The sequence below is a fragment of the Pteronotus mesoamericanus genome, unplaced genomic scaffold (assembly GCF_021234165.1).
Source record: "Pteronotus mesoamericanus isolate MK-2021 breed Mesoamerican mustached bat unplaced genomic scaffold, CSHL_Meso_final contig_116, whole genome shotgun sequence".
Classification (NCBI taxonomy): Eukaryota; Metazoa; Chordata; class Mammalia; order Chiroptera; family Mormoopidae; genus Pteronotus; species Pteronotus mesoamericanus.
In genome coordinates, this window is record NW_026555027.1 from 32,817,882 (window position 1) to 32,839,077 (window position 21,196).

The window sequence follows — 21,196 nt, forward strand, 5'->3', positions numbered from 1 at the left end:
ACCAAACTTCTGGTTTTCTTCTCCAACATCTGCTTTGACAGAGCCTTCCAGATGCTCAGTCAAAATACTACACAGAGTTATCCTCAACTCTTTGCCTTTCCTCACACCTTTTATTCAATCCATTAGCATACCGGGTTAGCTCTACTTTCTACACATACCCAAATTTCTATAATAAAGTATTAGACAAAAAATACTCAGAATCTGGTTAACCACTTCTCATCATTCCTACTGTCACCATCATGGTCCAAGCCACCAATAACTCTCTTGCATTATTTCAAGAACCACTTGTCTCCCTGTTTCTTTCTACCTTCACACCTTAGAACCTACTCTCAACATTACAATTAAAACCTGTGTGAGATCATATCACTTCCCTACTGAAATAACTCTCCAATAGTTTCCAAACTCATCCCAAGGAAAACCCAATGGTTTTATAATCTCCTCATGAATGGATTTTGAGTACATCTCTAACATCATCTCTAAATCACACTCCCATTCTCTCATTCCACCCCAGCCACACTGCCCTTGACCATGTTCTGCTCCTTGACCACATTTGTCTCTCTCACCCTACTTCAAATACCATATTTATTAGTAATGCTTTCCCTGACCACTCTACTTAAAAATGGCAAATTCACTGCTTCCATTCCTTTTCCTTGCTTTATTTTTCTCTATAGCACTTACCACCATATGACATTTTATATACTGGTCTACTGTCTGTCTATTCTTAGCTTCATAAAGACAGATTTTGTCTCTTGTGTTGTTGCAATCCCAATACCTAGAGGAGTGTCTGGCACATATTAAAAGCTCAGTAAATATTTGTTCAATGAATATTCACATAAGAATGTATGAATGAAGTCATAAAACTAACTGGGCTTCAAAAGCTCATGTTGTCTAGCATTATAACCAGAAAGCTGTCAAAAATAAGTTTTTTTCACTTTTGACAGAAAAATATAGTAAATTAAAATCAAAATATCTGGGATAAATGTACACTTCAGGACCAAAAAACAACAATGAAGGAGAAAGGGAATGAGATACAAACAGCCCTTGAGTCATTTAGAAACTTATGACTGCAATTTCCAGCCACATAATCCTTTCCAGCCGAAAATGCCCAAAGATATAGAAAAGAAAGTATATATAGAATAATGTCAAGTCATTTACATGAAAACAAATAAAATTAACTATAGGCCTATCTGTTTACATTTATGTACAAAAACAAACAGGAATAAGATAGGAAAGCTTCACAAAAAATTGCCAGGGAAAGGACTATTGAAGGGAGAGTGTCATATTTACTCTATACATTGTATTGTCTGTCTCTTAGACAATGAGAATATAGTCATATTTTATTTAGGCAATATAAGAATTAGCAAAATAAAGTTCTTCGATCTACTTCCTCAGAGATACCCATTGATTAATAGTTTGTTGTGTATTACAAATTTTCTTCCTGCGTAATCAAACAGATATGTAGATATAACTTTAAAAAAATAAGTTAAATGACAGGAATTCTGTTACCAGGAAGAGGGAATAGACATACCTTTTCCTATTCCTCCCCCTAAGTATAACTAAAACCCTGGTTCTTAATATATAAAATAAACATAAGACAATCCCAAAAGGCAGAGAAAAGCAGACTGCCTAGAGACCTCAAGACCCAGTGAACAACATGGTTGTCAACTCCCTGGGTTTTCTTTTTGTCTCATATAACCCAAACTTGGAGCTAAAAAAGTCAGTAACTCAGAAACATCAAAGGATGCAGTTAAAAAGAAGGCCCAATGGAAGTCTGCTCTTTCTAGCCAAAGACCTGGAAAGGGACAGCCTAACAACATAGAAAACTTAAAAAGAAAAAAAATTGCTCTACTTCAGTTAAACACCACAGAAAATATCTTAGCCGCACCCACACCCACACCAGCAAAGACCTAGACTGCCACCCTCACCAGGCTGTAATGAGGTATCCCAAAACTCCAAGTCCCTACAAAGGGTTAGTGTCAGAGAAGGCCAGGTAGAGAGCTGGGACTTTCATCCCACCAAGGCAATAGCAGACCATCCACCTGATCCCTGCAGAATCAGTGGGGACCACATGAACAGCAATGGAGGGCAGTCCTGTCCCTGCCGGTCCGGAAGGCATCAGTGGAGGCCTGTGAGGAGCCAGATTTCTCAGCCCCACTCAGCAATTATGAGGGACACTGCCTCGGATGTCAACTGAGACTAAATGGGGAACCAGACTTCTACCCCACTATGGCAGTAAGAAGGGGGCACATGTTCCCTTTCAGAAGCTGGCCAAAACAGAAAGCTTAAGTAAGATCCATAGTCTTACAATGCTGAAAATGTCCAGGTTTCAATAAAAAAATCACTCACCATACAAAGAACCAGAAAGACCTCTCAAGCTGAATGAAAAAGAATAAATGCCAACACCAAGATAAAAAGAGATTATAATTATCTGACAAAGATTTTAAAGCAATCAACTTTGAACAGTTATGAGCCTGCCTGAAACAAATGAAAAATATACTCTCAGCAAAGAAATAGAAGATATAATGAACCAAATTGAAAGTTAAGAACTGAAGGAAAAATAGAATAGCCTAATAAATTAAATGAGATCATACTATACATTCTTGCTTTTTTCAACTTAATACCTAATGAAAATTTAAATCTCTTTGTATAACACTTGGCATTTTGAGTAGCTATAATATTCCATTGTATAAGTTAGCTATCATTTATTTAATTCTCAATTAATGGACATTTATATTGTTTATAATTCCTGTTATAAACCATGCATATTTACGTAATTATCTATATCATTTCTCCATAATTATCTGTCACTTTTAATAAATGACATGAATAAATAAGAGTGTCATGTAAAAGGGCATGCACAGTTTAAATTTTTATACACATTGGCAATAACCATCAAGAAAACTGTACCAATTACATTCCCACTGTGAATTAGTCTACCTACTTACTTTCTCATGTCTTTGCCAACAATGGGTATTGTCTCAATGTTTTTCTTTGTTTTCTAATTTCAGAAATGAAAATAGCCTCTCGTTGTTTTTACATACATTTTTTACTAACGTGATATACTTTCATGTGTTTAAAAGCCAAAGTCTTTTTTTTGAAAATTACCAAGGCAGGTCTTTTGTGAATTCTCACTGTTTACCTTACTGATATAAAAGAGCCCTTGGTATTTCACAACCATAAGCTAGTTGATAAATATGGTTTAAATATATTTTCAACCATTTTGTTTTTTTAACTTTGTTGATGTCTTTTTTTTTTGGCAGAAGAGTTTTTAATTGGTCTAGATTTCACTTCAGCAAATCAAATTTAACTAAAACTTAGTTCTACTTCAATTAAAGTACAAAGACTTCTAAAGGCTCAATCGCAACTAGTTTTCGGGCCAATCAATCCTAAAATCAACCCTCACTACTGGTTAAGAATCTAGAATTAGTTTTTCTATTCTAATAAGGGGAAAGAGGAGGATTCTAGCACTCACTAATTACCTATGCATTCAAATAACAATAGATTTTTTCCACATACATAATTTCCCAAATGGGATCACTGACTCTATTTTTTAATTTTTTATCCTCACCTGAGACTATACTTTTTCATTTCTTTTTTAGAGAGAGAGAAGAGAGAAAAAACATTGATGTTAGAAAGAAACATTGATTGGTTGCCTTCTCGTATGCATCCCAACTGGGGATCAAACCAGCAACCTGAGTATGTGCCCTGACGGGGAATGGAAAACACAGCCTTTTGGTTTATGGAACAATGCTCCAACCAACTGAGCCACACTGGCCAGGGAACTCCATTTTTTAAAAATACATATAATGTTCCATTTCCCCACTGGGGTCCCACTCCTACTCTAAATCCCAACCTATTTGGCTGGTAATTTGACAACCTACCTTGCAGCCCTTTTTTTCTGCTGGAGGCTGCACCATTTCCCATGGCTTTCACTGTTATCTGGAAACCTACCTCAAAATAACCAAAACTCTGAAAACTACTACACTGCCACCTGATGGATTATTATGATCACTATGTAAGATTTGCTACCAAGCTCTTTTGGAGCTTGATCTAAATTTTCTAAGCAACCTTGGTTATCATAATTTGAACTGCTAGTCAACTCACTCGAGCTTCTGCTCAGATGGGATAGAAAAGAAAACAAATGTGGCCCTGGCCAGTGTGGCTCAGCCGATTAGAGTGTCATCCCACACACCAAAACGCTGCCAGTTCAATTCCTAGTCAGGGCACATACCTAGATCACTGGTTTGATCCCTGGTTGGGGTGCATACAGAAGGCAACCAATTGCTGTTTCTTGCATTGATGTCTCTCTCCCCACCCCATCCCTCTAAAAGCAATGAAATAATGTCCTTGCGTGAGAATGAAAAAAAGAAAGAAAATAAAACAAATGTGATATATTATTCCTTTTTTATCCATTTTCTCTACTTATTTACTTCTTTTTCCCTACCATCTACTCAGGTTCTGGCATACTTCGTCACACAAGGCTGCCTGACTTATGTCAAGTAGCACTAACAATGACATAAAAATTAAGCAGAGTCACTGGAACTGTAATTTCTGTGAAAGTCACATACCTAAAACCATAATCAGAGAAAAATAGTTTTAAAAGGATATCTTTTAATAATGTGAAGGGAAAAAAATTAAAGAACACTTACCTCTATGTTGTCTCTTGTTATTCTACATTTTCATGGATTAAAGAATTTATCTACACTGTTCTTAACCAGCCCACAAAATGTTTGCTAGTCCTTTCCTTAACTACCAATGTATTAATTAAAGACATATCTGATAGGAACAATCATAACTATAGTATTACTGTTTAGGGCCAGTTTACATTACTTAGATTTTTCATTTTCTTCAGTCTAACATTTTTAAATCATAAGTAATTTCCTTTTTAATTAATGTTATTTCTGTTCCAAGGTACTTCCCTTAGCTAAAGAATTACATCACAAGTTCATCTTCAATTCCATAGCAATCTCCTAACTATCCTCTGCTGGAGTTAATTTTACAAAGCATCAAAGTATTACCACACTGGATCAGGAAAATATAGCTAGAAAGGATATTATAAGGTTACCCCAATGGTTCTCAACCAGGGGCAATTCTGCCCCCAAAAAACATTAGACAGTACCTAGAGACATTTTTGGCTGTCACAATGGAGGAAGGAGGATCACAATCTACTGGTATCTAACTGGAGAGAAGCTAGGAATGCTGCTAAACATTCTATAAGGCATAAGATAGCCAGCCCCCAAAACAAAGAATTATCTGTTCTAGCCCTAGCCAGGTTGTTCAGTTTGGTAGAGCACCACCCTCATACACCAAGGCTGCAAGTTCAATCCACGGTCAGAACATATATAAGAATCAACCAATTAATGCACAAATAAGTGGAACAACAAATCGACCTTTCGCTCTCTTTCTAAAATAGATGAATAAAAAAGTTAAAAAAAAAAAAAAAAAGAGATAGAGAGAAGAAAAGAATGATCTGGTCCAAAACACCTATAATCATGAGGTTGAAAAAGGACAACTATGAAGTTTTAATATACACTACATTGTATCAAAGTTAAGTTCCCTGAATTTGATTATTTTCATGTGGCTTCATAAAAGAACAACTTTGTTTTCAGTATTGTAAATACATATCAAAATATTTAGGAGTCTCATGTCTCAACTTACTCGCAAATGGTTCAGAAAAAGACAATATGAAAATATGTAGAGAGAAAAATGAATGATAAAGCAATGAACCAAAATGCTAACAATTGGTGAATCTAAGTCTTTTTTTATTCTTGTAATTTGAAATATCAAAATAAAAAGTTAAACAAGTACTACCACGCTTATAAATTTCTTTTAACTAGGAAACTTTACGTAATTTCCTAGTTCATTATATGTGTAAAAGAGCAAACCATCTTTCTTTTACTCTTTTCTCAAAAGAAATTATATTACTGAGTGGATACTTGTAAATTTGACCCAGATAACTCAAGAAAGCGTCAGCTGAAAAGGATAATTTCTAAAATGTGAATTTGACAGAAAAAGCTAGAAACATTTAGATGCCTACCAAAGATATGACGTTCTGCAGTATATTACAGTAAATGCATGGCCTAATAATACCTCTGAATTGTATATTTCAGGCTTTTGATACATACCGAAAAATGCAATCATTTAGAACCACAACTGATCCGAATACAATCAGTGGGAAAACATGTGTAAGTAGTAATAGAAAAATATTTTTAAGACTCAGAGTTTCAGAAGTATAACATTAGTTCTCAATCCTTAAACCTTATCATTCCTATTTCTGGGTACTTGTTACTTAAATAGCATTTCAACAAACATACAATTAACAGCTTTGCAAATATTAACGGTTAACTTTTGGAATGCAGTAATTAAAATTTTTAAATCCAGGAAAAACATTTAGGACACTTACAGATGTCTGGGACATACTTGACTGTTGTGTGACACTTCCTGTGGGGGATGTAGATGGTCTTCCACTGGACAAACTTGCCTAAAATAATAAGATCTTTATAATATGTCTATAAAAACCTTAAGTTAAAAACATTCTGGTGCCAGGATACCACAAAACCACAATAAAAGTCAAAATGTCTATGTATGAACCAATTCATTTCAAGCTTTGCCCAAATAAAGGAAAAAAACAAAAACAAAAATGCTGAATGGTGGAAACAGAGGAGGACCCAAAGGCTAAACTTATTTTAATAGCTGCACTCATTGTCAGTCTTACTCTACAGGCCTCTGTCTTCTTTGAAGTGGAATCACCACTCCAAAATTACAAAAAAGAAACTGAAGCTACATCAAGTACCACTGGGTTTCAGTTTCCTAACTCGTATCATGAACATGATGTTATTTAAAAATACACTACTAAAAAAGCACCAGCTGGGGATGTGTTTACAATAGAAATAAACCTCTTTCAGGTTCAGTCAACTGAGATCCTCCTCCAGTAAGACTTAAGATCAAACGTCACAAACAGTTTCACTTAAATAAATAGAATAATGAAAATATTTTTTCAAGCACAGCATTTAATTATAAATTCATCCTGTTATCAGTAGGAATAGTATGATTAGATTTTAGAAAGGTGCATATACACATCTTTATATAGAAAATTTCTGAAGGGATACATATTAAAGTAGTACAGTGGCCACCTCTGAAGAGTGGAAAACAGCAGTGGGTATAGGAAAGGAATACTTTTATTTCACCTCTTACAAACAATTTTATACTGTTTGTTTTGAAGTAAGTATAAATTATACGCATACTGAAAAAAGCATGAAAAAGCAAAACAGCCTGTTTTTGTTAAGATGTAAATACAATTCCTGTAACCCTAGGTATTCACTGTTGTACCTAAAATTTTATGCAAAAAATCATGACACTAGGATAGCGTCTCTGCAATGTAGATAAAAAGCAGTGAGACAAAAAGTTAGCAACAGAGTTAACACATAAAACATACCCACTATTCTTTTAATTCACTTCTGTTTGGCAGCCTATCGTATTTCTTTAAGAAAAAAATTATTATGAAACATCTGTGGGCTTTGAAATAATACTCAATTTATTTATTTTCTGTAATTATCTGCAAATAATGTCAACTTTGGTCTCACAATTCTTCATTTATTTCAGTCTCACCTGAACGGCAGCAAGGCTCTGAAGCTGGGAGCTGCTCAAGTGCTGCTGCTGAAGAGCTGCAGTGTGCAGCATCAGGTGCTGCTGTTGAGCTGCGTACATCTGCTGAAGGTACTGAGCAGCTGAGCTGGGGGGGCGATGCAATGCCTGTTGAATTACCTGTGGTAAGTCAAGTGAACCAATATCAAGCCAAAATCTTAACCATAAACTAAAGTATTAAAAAAAAACCAGTTTAAAATGTCACAATTTTAATATTCGATGTCCTCAAGCTTATTAACATAGTTCTCTTCTAGTTATATAACATTAGGATTGTACAAATTAAATTTGTACAAATTAAAATTACCCAGTATAGTCAATTCACAAAAGAAAAAAGGGTCAAACAAGCATTTCAAAAGATCTTCAATCTCATTAGTAGACAAAACTTACAAATTAAAACAGGACAACTATTTTCCAATTTTCAGATTGATAAAGATTTAAAAGAATACTACTACAAACAAAACATCTAGATACTCTCATAAATGTTCCTAAGAATGTAAACTGGTATAAGCATTTTGATGGCAGAATTCAGGGCTTGATTGTAAAGAATATGTATGCTCCTTAAGCCATTACAAATAGTAATGAACACCAGTGCAGGCCAATATAGTAGCCACTAGCCACATGTCTCTCCTGAGTATTTACCATGTGGCTAGTGGAACTAAGGAACTGAGTTTTTAATCTTACTTAACTTGACTTTAAATATAAATAGCCACATACAGCTAGTAGCTACTGTGTTGAACAACACACATATATCTATATTTATTAACAAAAAGAATTCCCTAACATACCATAAGGTGAAAAGACCAGATTACTAAATGGTGTAGAAAGTAAATGCCTTTTTTTAATATTAAAATTTTTAAAGAATGTTCAGGAAAACATTAAAAGACTACTGATGGGTAACTAGATTAGAGGTGATTTTTACCCTCTCCTTTGTACTTTTATTTAAATGTCTGAAAAAACTTAGAATGAGTAGGTATTATATTAATAACCGCATAAAATTATAAAACAATTTACTTTTTAGGAAATTACTAATTACTATTTCAAAAGTAATTTTTCAAATATTTAAAAATGTTTTTTAAATGTCAGATTCCCGTTTCAATTGTGTGAATGTACTGTAGAATGAAGCTGTTCTTACAAAAAAAAATTCCTGAAAAAATGTTACTATGAATATATATTAGGAAAATATAAAATCTGAGCCTGAAATTTCATAAGCAGATAAAGTAGAAAAGTCAAATATTTGAAAAACAGAGAAAAATCCTTTATCTGTCCAAACCAGTAAGTCAGACTGTGCCAGGCCTCTGCAAACACGTCCTGAAGTCACGTCGTGCCCAACGGGCCTCTGAAACACTGCAGAACCCTAACAGCAGCATTAAGCCACAGAGTTTTCAAAAAGCTAAGGGAGTAATAAAGCTATAACCTACAGCTTTAAGGTCTGAGTCAGGATACTTTGGACCACAAAGCCATGAACCTCTCTATCCAAATTCCAATAAAGCATGTTCCCTGGTGTTTACTTTCACGTGTTCATATCTCATCTCTCCAACTACAGGTTTTTATACATGCTACAGATTCCTGTCACAAAGTCAATATAGGCCTCTGACCCCTAGTTGTAGGGGACTATAGACCAGCATTCTGAATTACGTAATTCAGAATTGTAACCGAATGTCTTTTGGTCAGGTGAATCTATATATATTCTTCTAATTCCATAACAAATGAATAATCTCTTTGACAGATACTTTTGTCAAAGTATAGTAATTTTTCTATTGTCAGCATAGTTTTTCATTACCATTCAATACAATACAAATTAAAGATACAGCATGTTGTTCTTATTTTGTTCCTCTAAAGGAACAAGAAGGATAAAGAATACTCACAGGACTGAAAAGAAAGCTGGAACGTATTCGAGAGCTACCTAGGTAGTTAGGTAAATACTGACTTGACTGTATTTTAGGGGAAGCAGTTCTATGATATCATACAAACTAGTGTTAGTGTTATTTGTGAGATATATCTACATCTATATATCTCCAGTAACAATTTACAATTATAGGTGACATATAATAATATATTACTTTCAGGTGTACAACACAGTGATTCAACATCTATATACCTTACAAAGTGATTACAAGTCTATTACGAGTCTAGTAATCTTCCATCACCATACAAAGTTATTATGATATTATCAACAATTTTTCCTCTATTGTACATAACACTATTTTTTATTAACACATCCAGCTTAGGCAAAAACTAGAGAACAAATGGCGTATTAAAATATCACATCATCTTTATGTTAAAAGATCTAGATACTCTTCCCTATATCTCTTGCCTCAGAGAAAAATGAAGAACATTAAAAACATATTCTGCATTGCAGTTTAAATTTTCGAAATGACTAGGTCTCCAACAATTCTGATTCCACCCATGGTGACTTCAGAATCTTAAATGATACAACAGTTAAATAACCATTATATTGGAATATCCACTCTAGAAAAATGAACAGGGAGAGTGCTATACTGCAAAGTTATTTTCAGGATACTATACGGTTGTAGGAATTGTAGAGAGAATAAACAGGTATAATGGAAAGAATAAGAACTCACAGAGTAAGTAAGGGCACAACTCTAAAATCAGCGAACCTACTAGCTTTTTGAGTTTAGGAAAATTATTTAACCTACTTAAAACATCAGTTTTCCCATTTGTAAAACAGAGATAATAATAGTATCCAATAATATCCATGCAAAACATTTATCAAATGCTTGGCCCGTAATAATTGTTCAATAAATATTAGTTATTACTTACTACATTTAATGTGTCCTCGCAGTCCTAGATGCTTCCTTTAATCCTCATGGTAGCTAATGAAGTAGGTGGTCTCATCCTCATTTTACAGTTTCCTTAGGCTATTATGCCTCCCACCCAAGACCACATAGCTACTAACAATAAAGAAAGTAGAATTCAAAGACCGTATCAGACTGCGATGCCCATGCCCTTTTTATGTAATACCAGGTTGCCTCAACTTCCATTATTATAAAGGTTAACCAAGTAAACTTCATTTTTTCAACTAAGTGAAGAGCCTAATATTTTTCCTAGTTAAATATTCCTTTCCACCTCTGCTGCTAAGAGCTTTAGAATGAATCCTCTAGTTAGGTTTCTTGGACCATTTAGGTTTAAAATGAACCTCTTAACACACCTACGGACCTGAAAAGATCTCCCGAAGTCTGTATTATGGGTTCAAATATAAAATAACCCAAAAAAACTTTGAGCTATTCTACGTGTTGGGGCTCTAGATGAGTATCTCCACATTGCAGCAGCTCCTCGAGACTTTCCAGTTATAATTTTCCTGACGTATTTTATAAGCCACACTCTGATAAGTATAAGCCCTCTCAATAGAATGATTATTAAATACTGTATCTTGCCATGTATATTACACTCCTGTGTATAATGCGTACCTACTTCTTTGTGTGCATTATACATGGGATTATTACGCCCATGGCATGTATTCATTATACCCATGTATAATGTGCATCCTTATTTTTCCCTCAAAAATCTGGGCAAAAAAGTGTGCATTATACACAGCAAAATATGGTAACTTTTTGACCATTTCAAACATTAACAATTCTAACTGTGCTTATTTAGATGATACCATATAATTCATTGTATATGAGACAAGAGATTCATCTGGCATAAGCAAAAGTAATGACATCCTAAGTCTTAGCCTACCCACCATTATAACTGAAATACCTGTACAGCATGTCGGTCTGATCCACTATAGACAGAGATCTGTGGTTGCTGCATTCGAGAGGAGGAAGTGGTGATGGTTGTAGTGGTGGTGCTACTGGTTGTAGTTGATGCAGATGATGTTCCAGGGTTTGGTTCACTCTCCATAGCTGTACTGTGGTCCTTAAATCTGGCAGATAACATAGAGGGTTTGTATTTGCAAAAGATTATCTTACGGGTTTTAAAGAATACTTAATAATTCCAAAGAAATAATCAACAGTCTAAGTTTCTAAGAAGGCCCTCAAAACACAGATAGCACACAGTCACCATAAACACTTAGAAAGAAAAAGTACTTCACAAATATATAGCATATTTAATATTCAATGCCAACTAAATTTGATTTCAAATGATTCACGGTATGTAACTCAGATAAAGTCTGGCCTAAAGTTTATCTTTTCATTACTGAAAGAAGATGAGTATCTTGAAACCAAAACAGGTGATGAGTGAATCCTAAACCACCTAGAAAAATAAATATTTAAGCAACATTAGAGTACTTTAAAATACACACTCGTATGTTTACATTATTTTGACTATACTATTATAAGTTAAAGTCATTCTTACCTACATATTAAAATAGGGTATCTAAGGGCTTGTGATAATTAGCTTAGTTTTTGGCTACTATATATACTTGCTTTAAAAATAAGGTCTCTTAGAAAATAAGGTAATAAAAAAATTTTTTCAACCACACTGGCTTTTTCCCTAATTAGTTTGTAACACTGTCCTTACTACATCTAATAAGTAGACTGAGTTATACTTACTAGCAGATTATTCTGACTGCATAAATAGAGAAGTTGACAACTATCGCTCCACTTCCTTATCAAAAAATCTTTTTCACAAAGAATTGTCCCAAATTTTGAAAACAGTATAATTATGTCTCTTTCCTCAGGTATGGACAGTACATTTTTGTACAAGACTGTGATATTTTTCCCTGTAATATATACAAACTCACTTCACTGTTGTATAAAATTCCTATACATATGGAATTTGTATCTGAATAAATTCTAACACTGTAAGCCAATCTGGAGGGCCTCAATATTGTTAGAAACTAGAACTACAAGTAGTGTTTGTGTAGGGTGAGAAATGTGCCAGAATGGCAAAAAGCACATAAGAATATACCAGTTTTATTCACCCTTCTTACCCGTCTTTTCGTCAAAGAAAAAAATTTGGCCCACCTCACATTAGCAGCATTGACAAGAATGTACCAAGAACACTTTCTACTTCAGGAAAAGACAAAGGAGTTTGGTACTAATTTTGTACACATACACCATTCCCATGTTGTGTCCTTTTATGTAAAAGTTTTCTTTGTTCTTATATCAGTTATGTAAATAATATTTATATGCTCTTCAGGGAATCAACAGTTTTTTAAAAAAATCTCGATTTAATAAGCAGTGAAAGGAAAACAGTGGGGGACAAAAGCTGACTACACTTACTTTTTTGATTAGTAAATGACTCATACATCTTTAATTTCTCTGTTGGTTTTTTAAATAGTTTTTCAAACTGCCTTCCAATCATCAAATCACAGCATCTTAAGATAACTGTTCAACATCACGGAGATTTAGTGGTAGATAAGGTAAACTTTTTCCAAACTACTGGCTGTCATAACACTTCTCAACCTCGTACCAGTGATACCGAAAAGCCAGCTTAAATTCTGGTCCCTTTAGAATACTATTCCGCTCAACCATACCCTCAAACCCAAACCCTATGATAAGCAGTTCAGTAACTAACCAAACATGGTCAGAGAGAATCCAAACTGTAGGCACAATTCTAAACATCGGTGAGTGGAACCGGCCAAACCATTGAAATGCATTTGGAGACCTGGCACAAAAGAACAATTTTTGTAACTCCGCCGTGTACGCAAGTAACGCCTGCAAAACACAGCCGGCGGTCCTGGTGCACAAGAGGCCTACCCGGTCAATACTAAGTTTGCGTCACTAACTATGCATACCATCACACCGCCACACAAGAATGTGGCCCTCTAGGGACGCCTCAACACTGCAGCCAGAGACCCGAGGGAAAGATCTTCCCCTCCCAGGGTGTTTTCAGCCTGGCCAGACCCACGGAAGCCCCTGGCGTTATAAGGCCGGCGCACGGACACCTACTCCAGGCTTCCCAGGGGAGGGCAGTGAGCAGCCCCACGACTCGGGTTCTCCCGAAGAGGAGTAGGGTGGCGTCGGAGCAGGAAAAAGGGGAGCGCGAAGGAGGCCTGGCTGTGGCCGCCCAGCCCTAGGCAGCCTCCGCGATCCGCGGCTAACAAGGCTGCCCGCGGGGCCCACTTGCAGCGATGACAGCGCCTGAGAGGCCCACAAGGGTTCATCCCTCGGAAGACCCCAGTTGCCGGGGTCGCAGCGATGACCCTGGGCGCAGTGCTCCGCTGATCCGAGACCAGTAGGCGGAAGAGGCGCTCCCGCCTTGAGGCAACTGGACCCCTACAAGTCGCCTCCGCCCCCCCACACACGGGCCAAGCGGGCTCCTCCACGATGTGGGAGCTCTCGGGTCTCCCTTTCCCCGCACTGCCGGTGAAAGTGCCCTGAGCTTTCCCCTTGGGGAACATGTCGCTGCCCCAACTCGCCCCCCGGTTACGACATCAGTCACCAACAAGTCACTCACTCCGCTTCCGCCATCTTCTCTCCTCCATCACTAACACGGGCTGCGCATGCGCCCCCCGGTGGCGACGGGGCGGAGAGGCGGGGTCGGCCCAGCCCTGGGCCCCCGGGGTCACGTGGGGTCGTCGGCTCCCAAGCCCCCGCCCCAAACGCAGTCCCTGCTCCTTCTGGAATTGACCAGGCTCCCCTGGTTTTGATACCAAAGTGCTCTAATTCCAACTCCTCTCTTTTTCTTGCCTAGGGTCTTCTTCCACTTAAAGAGGGGTCTATAATCAAATAAGAGAAGTTCTGCATCAGCTGTTAAATTAAACATTTGAAGAATAGATGAAGTATGCCAAAGCCTACGGAAACTGCAAAGAGTGAAAATATGAAAGAAAATACCAAGAGTGGATGCTAAGGTCTCAGAGGGAAAGGAAATGCCTTCTTGGCTGCAGGTCTAGGGAGCATTGGAATTTGGGGGTCCAAACCAGGAGTTTCTCTCTCTCTCAAAGACAGTGTTCAGGTTGCTGGTGTGGTGGGTGGTTAAGGAATCATCCTGCTTATCCTATGTTTTCAACATGAATATACTGAGCACTCAGTAGAAGTTGCAGAGTAGAATACTGCAGGGAACAAGCAAGAATGGCCACAGGTTTCCTAATGTGGTTTATTAATAGGTATAGATCTATAGCAATTACTGTGAGGCAGGAAGAGACAACAAATGAGTATAAAAAGTGCCTTTCTTCCAAAAAGAGCCAGATAGAAGAGCAAAATACATAGGAAGGGGTGCAGAACTACCATGCCCTCTCCAGGCATGTCATTCTCCCAGCACCTCCATGGGTTCACCAACCCAGAAACTCTCCAAACCCTGTCCTTTGGAGTTATATAAAAGGTTTTCTTGTATAATCATGATTGACTAAATCATTGGTTATTGGTGGTAACTGATTCAACTGCCAATTCCTCTCCCATCCCTTGAGAAAGATGAATTACAGGGGTTTTAAGAACTCTGCGCTATGAATGGGGTGGAAGACCTAATATATATTTCTTATTAAAAATCACAATATCACAAGCCCAAACTAACACAAGCCCACAGGCCAAGTACAGTCTGCTTCTTGTGTTTGTGCAGCAATCAAGCTAAGAATGGTTTTTACATTTTCTAATGATTGAGGGGAAAAATCAAAAGAACAATATTTCTGTGACAAGTGAAAATTACATGAAATTTACATTTCAATGTCCATAAAGCCTATTAGAACACGTTCATATGTGTTCATTTATGTATTGTCAACAACTGTTTTTGTCCTACAAGGGCAGAACTGAGTAGTGGCCACAGACACTAGGATGATCTACTTATTATCTGGCCCTTTACAGAAAAAGTTTGCTGACCACTGTTCTTTGTCACTGATCAGCCTGTGCTGGACCCTTTCAGGTTAGTTAATGCAGCACACACACTGTCTTATGCTTCAACTAGCCTGTGATTACTCTCATAGGATCCTATGTGGTGAGACAAAAAGTCCACAGACTAAGGTTTGAATACGGTGCTCACTATTTTACCAACTGAGCCAACTTGGACAAGTTATTGAACTGCTTCAAGTTTTAGTTTTATAATGTGAATAAAAGGCGGGACAACACCACCTTACAAGATTGTTGTAAAATCTTTTTTTAAGATGTTATTTATGTATTTATTTTCAGAGAGTGAGGAAAGGAGGAAGAAAGGGAGAGAAACATCAATGTGTGGTTGCCGCTCACACGCCCCCTACTGGAGACCTGGCCCCCAATCCAGGCATGTGACTGAGAACTGAACCGGTGCCCCTTTGCTTCACAGGCCAGTGCTCAATCCACTGAGCCACACTAGCCAAGACTGTTGGAAAACCTTAAAAAGTGACATGTAGTGTCTTTAAAAAGTACTCTTTTTCTTTTTTAACTTTTTATCAAGATCTTCCTTCACCATGATCTGCTCAGTAAGTGTTATTGAGTATGCCCAATACTCAATAGGTTTTACGTACTTGTTGTGGGAATGACTAACTGCTTGAATATTTGAATGAATGAGGCATTAAATTCTAGGATACCCTGTAAATTGGAATGAGATTATGTATAGACTTGCTTTGTCTTTTCCTTGAAAGTAATGTACTAAAACAAAATAGTTTTACTAAACCAAATACTGTTGAAACTGAAAAGACAGCCTCTGGTCCTGCCCCTCTCAGCATGTTAATCACGAGCTTATCAGCGTTATCCTCCTATGTATGCCTGTGGGCGCCGCCTTACACAGTCAGCTGTATCTCCGCAGGTGATAAACAGTAGAAACACTGGACATGAAAACTGGAAGAGACATTAGTCATCATGTGACCCACACTGAAGAAGAATCCATGGCAAGAGAAGAAGGTGAACTCTGATATTCTATCCACCCAGTCCAGAGTTTTTGCCTTTTGCCGCAAAGACTTCAAGCGTGCAGGTGCTCAACAAACCCTTGATGATGTTATGTACTTTCACTTTCATTCTACTTTTTATGCTTAGTGTTTGCTAAGCATTATGGCAGCCTAAAAGAGTTGCTATAAGCAGGGCTTTAGAATCAGACAAACTTAGATAGGAATCTTAGCTCTTCCACTTGCTAGCTGTTTGACCTTTTGCAATCCTGTATGCTCCACCTTCAAAATGCTCCACCTCATCTCTACCATGAACACACATGAAATCATCAAAATACAAACCAAATGGTATACTCTTACTGTCTCCATTGTTATCAGCCTGGGCCCAGCATCTCTCTCTCCTGGACCACTGCAATTGGCTCCTAACAGGTCACCCTGCTTCCACTCTTGTTCCTCTATAGTCTATTCCCCAGCCAGAAGCCTAACTAAGCTTATAAAACTAATAATCAACCCTGGCTGGTTAGACCAGTTGGCTAGAGTATTGTCTCCATATGCCAAGGTTGCAGGTTCAATCCCTGGTCAAGGCACATAAAGCAACCAATGAATGCATAAATAAGTGGAACAACCAATGTTTCTCTCTCTTTTTCCCTTCCTCTCTCTCTCTCTCTCAATTTTTTTTAAATGTAAATCAGATTATGTCACCACTCAAATCCTCCAGTGGCTTCCTATCACACTTAGCAAAGAGCCCAGAGTTTTGTCTTACTCACTCTGTCTCAGCCACACTGGCCTCCTTGCTTTTCCTCCCTTGCTCTTGCTCTTCCCCAGTGGGAGTGCCTTTCACACAGATCTCACTTCCTCACTTCTTTCAGGGCTTTGCTCACTTACTTTCTCAGAGAGCACTCCACACCACGCACCCTAATATGGTCTTCTCATCCCTATACCATTGCACTGCCATGCACTGCACATTACGTTATGGCCATATTGGTTTACTTATTCACTGCTCCCATCAACCTCCAATTCGTAATCTCCATGTTTTGTTCATTGTTTTCCCAGTTGTTAAACATTAGGTGCTCAATAAATGTGCTGTGAATGAACGAAGTTACTTACCCTCTCTAATCCCCAGTTTCCTAATCTGAAAACTAGGGATAACATTTGCTACAAAGTTATTGCTGATATTTAAAAAATTGAAATAATGTATATATACAGTAGAGCATAATAAATGCTCACTTTTTTGTTGTTATTTTGTCCCATATTATGCTAAAAGTAAAGGAAAATAATCCTCATCCCATTTCCAAAGGTTATGATTTTTAAGTTATAGTGTAGTTTTTACTTTTTAAAGTTAGCATTATGCATTTTTTTAAACTTCCATCTGCTGTATTGTAAAGTACTTAGTGTCAATAAGAGAGAATAGATATTTGCCTGTATGTTCCTAATGTATTAAAATAAATTATCATATGACCCAACAATTTTCTTCTGGGTATCTACCCAAAAAACTCTAAAGCATTCATTCAGGAAGATATGTGCACCCTATGTTTATTTCAGCATTATTCACAGTGGCCAAGACATGGGAACAACTAAAGTGTCCTTCAATAGAAGACTGGATAAAAAAGACGTGATACATATATACAATGGAATACTACCCAACCATAACAAAAAATGACATGTTGTCATTTGCGACAACATGAATGGACCTGGAGAACATCATGCTAAGCGAAATAATCCCGTCAGAAAAAGCTAAGAGCCATATGATTTCATTCATATGTGGGATAGAAAACTGAAATTCATAGGCACAGATGACAATATGGTGTTTACCAGAAGGAAGGGGGATCGAGTGGTAGTAAAGGGTGAAGGGTACCAAATATTCGGTGACAGGAGATGCTTTGACTTCGTGTGGTGGGCACACATTGTAATATAGAAATGTACACTTGCAACCTATATGATCTTATTAACCAATGTCACCCAAATAAATTTTATTAAAAAAATAAGACACCTGGGTTCTCAACACTCTGAGGGTCAGATTGGCTGGACTTCTCTCTCACCCCTGGTGTTACTGGCAGTTACATCAACTCTTCCCTGGCACCTTCTGTCATAGTACTTAGGAGAGCAAAATAAAGGCCAACAAGCTCTTAAATGTTCCATTTGGGGGGCTGTATCAAGGCAAAGCACTTCTACAGTGGCTTACAGTGCAAGTGTGTTTTAGAGGCACCCATCGTAAGATTTAAAAAAAACAAAACGAAATAAAAACAAAACTGCTCCAGTGCATTTCCAGCCCGTGCTCTTCGGCAATTCATTTAACCTAAATGAATCATCATCACTAAATCAGAGATAACAGTAATCCTTACCAGATGAGCTTTTGGGAGAACTCAATTAATCTAAATGTGATTGTGTTTGGCAAAGTGTTTTATAATTGCAATGCACTATGTACATGTGTTTAAAGTTTAATCTTACGGCAATATACGAGAGAGGCATTTTTTTTCAGAATAAGAATTCAGAAGGTTTTTTGTTGTTGTTGTAATTGTAGAAATGTTCAAGGGCAAGACCAGCAGGGTGGGGGGAATACTAAAAATTGATACGGGAAAAGAATAATAATTTACTGTCTATTTATACAGCGAAATTTTGGATTTAAAGGGTACTTTCCATCAGTAAACTTCAATGGGCTTTGAAATGTTTATTTTCATAATATTTTGAAGTCAGTTAGGTTAAAGTTGTCATTTGCTCCCTGAAAGGGAAATAAATACAGAGCAAGTTACATAACCCGCTTGAGTCAAAATTAGAACAAAGTCTTCCAATTTTGCCACGTAGTGCTCAGATTTGAGATTGCACTACTCCCAACAATAAGTACCTTCTTTTGCTGGAAAAATCAAAGGCTTGGTTTTATCAAAATACTTGATGGTGCCAACAGTTAAAGTGCAGAAAATCTGTCATCAAATAATCAGTAAGAACTCATTATCAGCAAGGAGGCCACATCAGGTCCTCTAAGAGACAGGCCTTGCTTTACACCTACTGAAATTAAGAGTTGTATCCTCTTCTGAGATTCTGGCGCTACCATTCTCATCTATTCTGGCCACTCATTCCTCTGTTTTCATCTGAAGAACAAATATCTTTACATTCCTCTTTTCCCTAAAACTTCAGCTGATTTAGGACTAAATCATAGGACTAAATTCAAATCTCCTTCTTTGGCTTACAGAGTCTTTATTTGCTGACTCAAAACACCTTCCTCTGCTTCCAACTGCCTTTATACTTAAGTTTCATTGAATTTCTCACCATTCAGACACAAGCTAGGCCTTTTCACTGCGCTGCTTTTACACTCAACATTAATTCCACCTAAAATAGCAATAAGAAGAGGTTGAGGGGAAACAGAAAAGAATACTTGCTGAATACTTACTGATTGTTCTACACACAGTATTTTATCTAATTTGCACAGCAAGCCCATGAAGTAGGTATTATTATCCTCCATTTTGCCAATGAAGATACTCATTTTAGTGGGATTAAGTAACCTGTCAAAGATCACGCAACTAGTAAGTGGCAGGACCAGCTTTGGGCCCAAAGCCCAAATCCAAAATATGTGCTCTGGCCTGTCCCAATAAGCTAGCTCTGTCCGTCCACTGTCACACCCTGGCATTATTCTTCAGATTCTGCTCAATGTTTTCTTCAACCTTCACAGCCTCTCCCAGATGGACTTAGCTGCTTCCATTGAACTCTGTGTACACTCTTCTAATAATACTTACCTGGTGTTTTTAATTGAGATATAATTCACATAATGGAAAATTCATCTGTTTGAAGTGTACAGCTCCATGTATATTTACAATATTGTATAACACAGCCACTACCTAATTCCACAACATTTTTCTCACCCCAAAAGAAACTTTGTTTCTTTTGCAATTCTTCCCCATTCCCCCTTCCTTGCAACCCCTGGCAACCACTAATCTGCCTTCTGTGTCTATGGTTGTGCTTACTGTGGGCATTTCATACAAATAGAATCATACAACGCATAGCCTTTTGTATCTGGCTTCTTTTACTCAGCTTAATGTTTTCAAGGTTCATCCACACTTTAATATGTTTCAGTACTTCATTCCTTTTTATAGATGAATACTATTCCATTTTATGAAAATACTACACTTTGTTTATTCATTCTTCAATTAATGGACCTTTGGTTTGATTTCACTTTTTAGCTACTATAAATAATGCTCCTATGAACATCCATGCACTAGTTTTTGTGCACACATATCTTTTTAATTCTCTTGGTTATATAACCAGGAGTGGGACTGTTGGGTTATATGGTATCTGTGTTCAACATCTTGAAGAACTGTCAAACTGCTTTCTAACACAGCTACCCAACTTTACATTCCCACCAGGACATATGAGGGTTCCAATTTCTGCACATCTTCACCAGCATTTGTTATTATCTGTCTTTTGTTTATAGTCAACATAGTGGGTATGAAGTGGTAACTCATTGTGATTTTGAGTTACTTTTCTCTAATGAATAATGATAAATATTTTTTCATGTTTTTATTGGTCATTTGTGTGTCTTTGAGAAATGTTTATTCAAATCCTTTGCCTACCAAAAAAAATTGAGTTGCCGGTCTTATTGTTTAGTTGTAAGAGTTACCTATATATCTAAATCTTGTTCCCTTATCAGAAGTATGATTTGCAAATGCATTCTCCCATTCTGTGGGATGACTTTTCACTTTCTTAATGGTGTCCTTTGAAATATCAGCATTTTAGATTTTGATGAAGTTCAATTTATCTTTTTCTTTTGTTATTTGTGTCACTCTAAGAAACCATTGCCTAATGTAAGGTCTCAAAGATTTACTATTATATTTTCTTCTAAGAGTTTTATACTTTTAGTTCTTACAT

General features: G+C 37.0%; 1 protein-coding gene across 7 annotated transcripts in view; it reads right to left on the reverse strand.

The window, feature by feature from the left end:
• The window catches only part of PHC3 (polyhomeotic homolog 3), a 69,588-nt gene extending 55,530 nt beyond the window's left edge, over nt 1-14,058 (reverse strand). For 4 of the 7 annotated variants that reach the window (XM_054580421.1, XM_054580409.1, XM_054580434.1 and 1 more), the window contains exons 1-4: nt 14,008-14,058; nt 11,365-11,530; nt 7,609-7,764; nt 6,404-6,481 (exon numbers count right to left, since the gene is read on the reverse strand). In XM_054580421.1, coding sequence (XP_054436396.1) covers nt 6,404-6,481; nt 7,609-7,764; nt 11,365-11,530; nt 14,008-14,021 — 414 coding nt within the window. In that variant the 5' untranslated portion in view covers nt 14,022-14,058. Of the gene's footprint in view, nt 1-6,403; nt 6,482-7,608; nt 7,765-11,364; nt 11,545-13,125; nt 13,216-14,007 lie in introns of those variants that run through there. The other 3 variants (XM_054580416.1, XM_054580412.1, XM_054580426.1) reach the window with 3 other exon arrangements.
• Between the last annotated feature and the right edge of the window lie 7,138 nt (nt 14,059-21,196).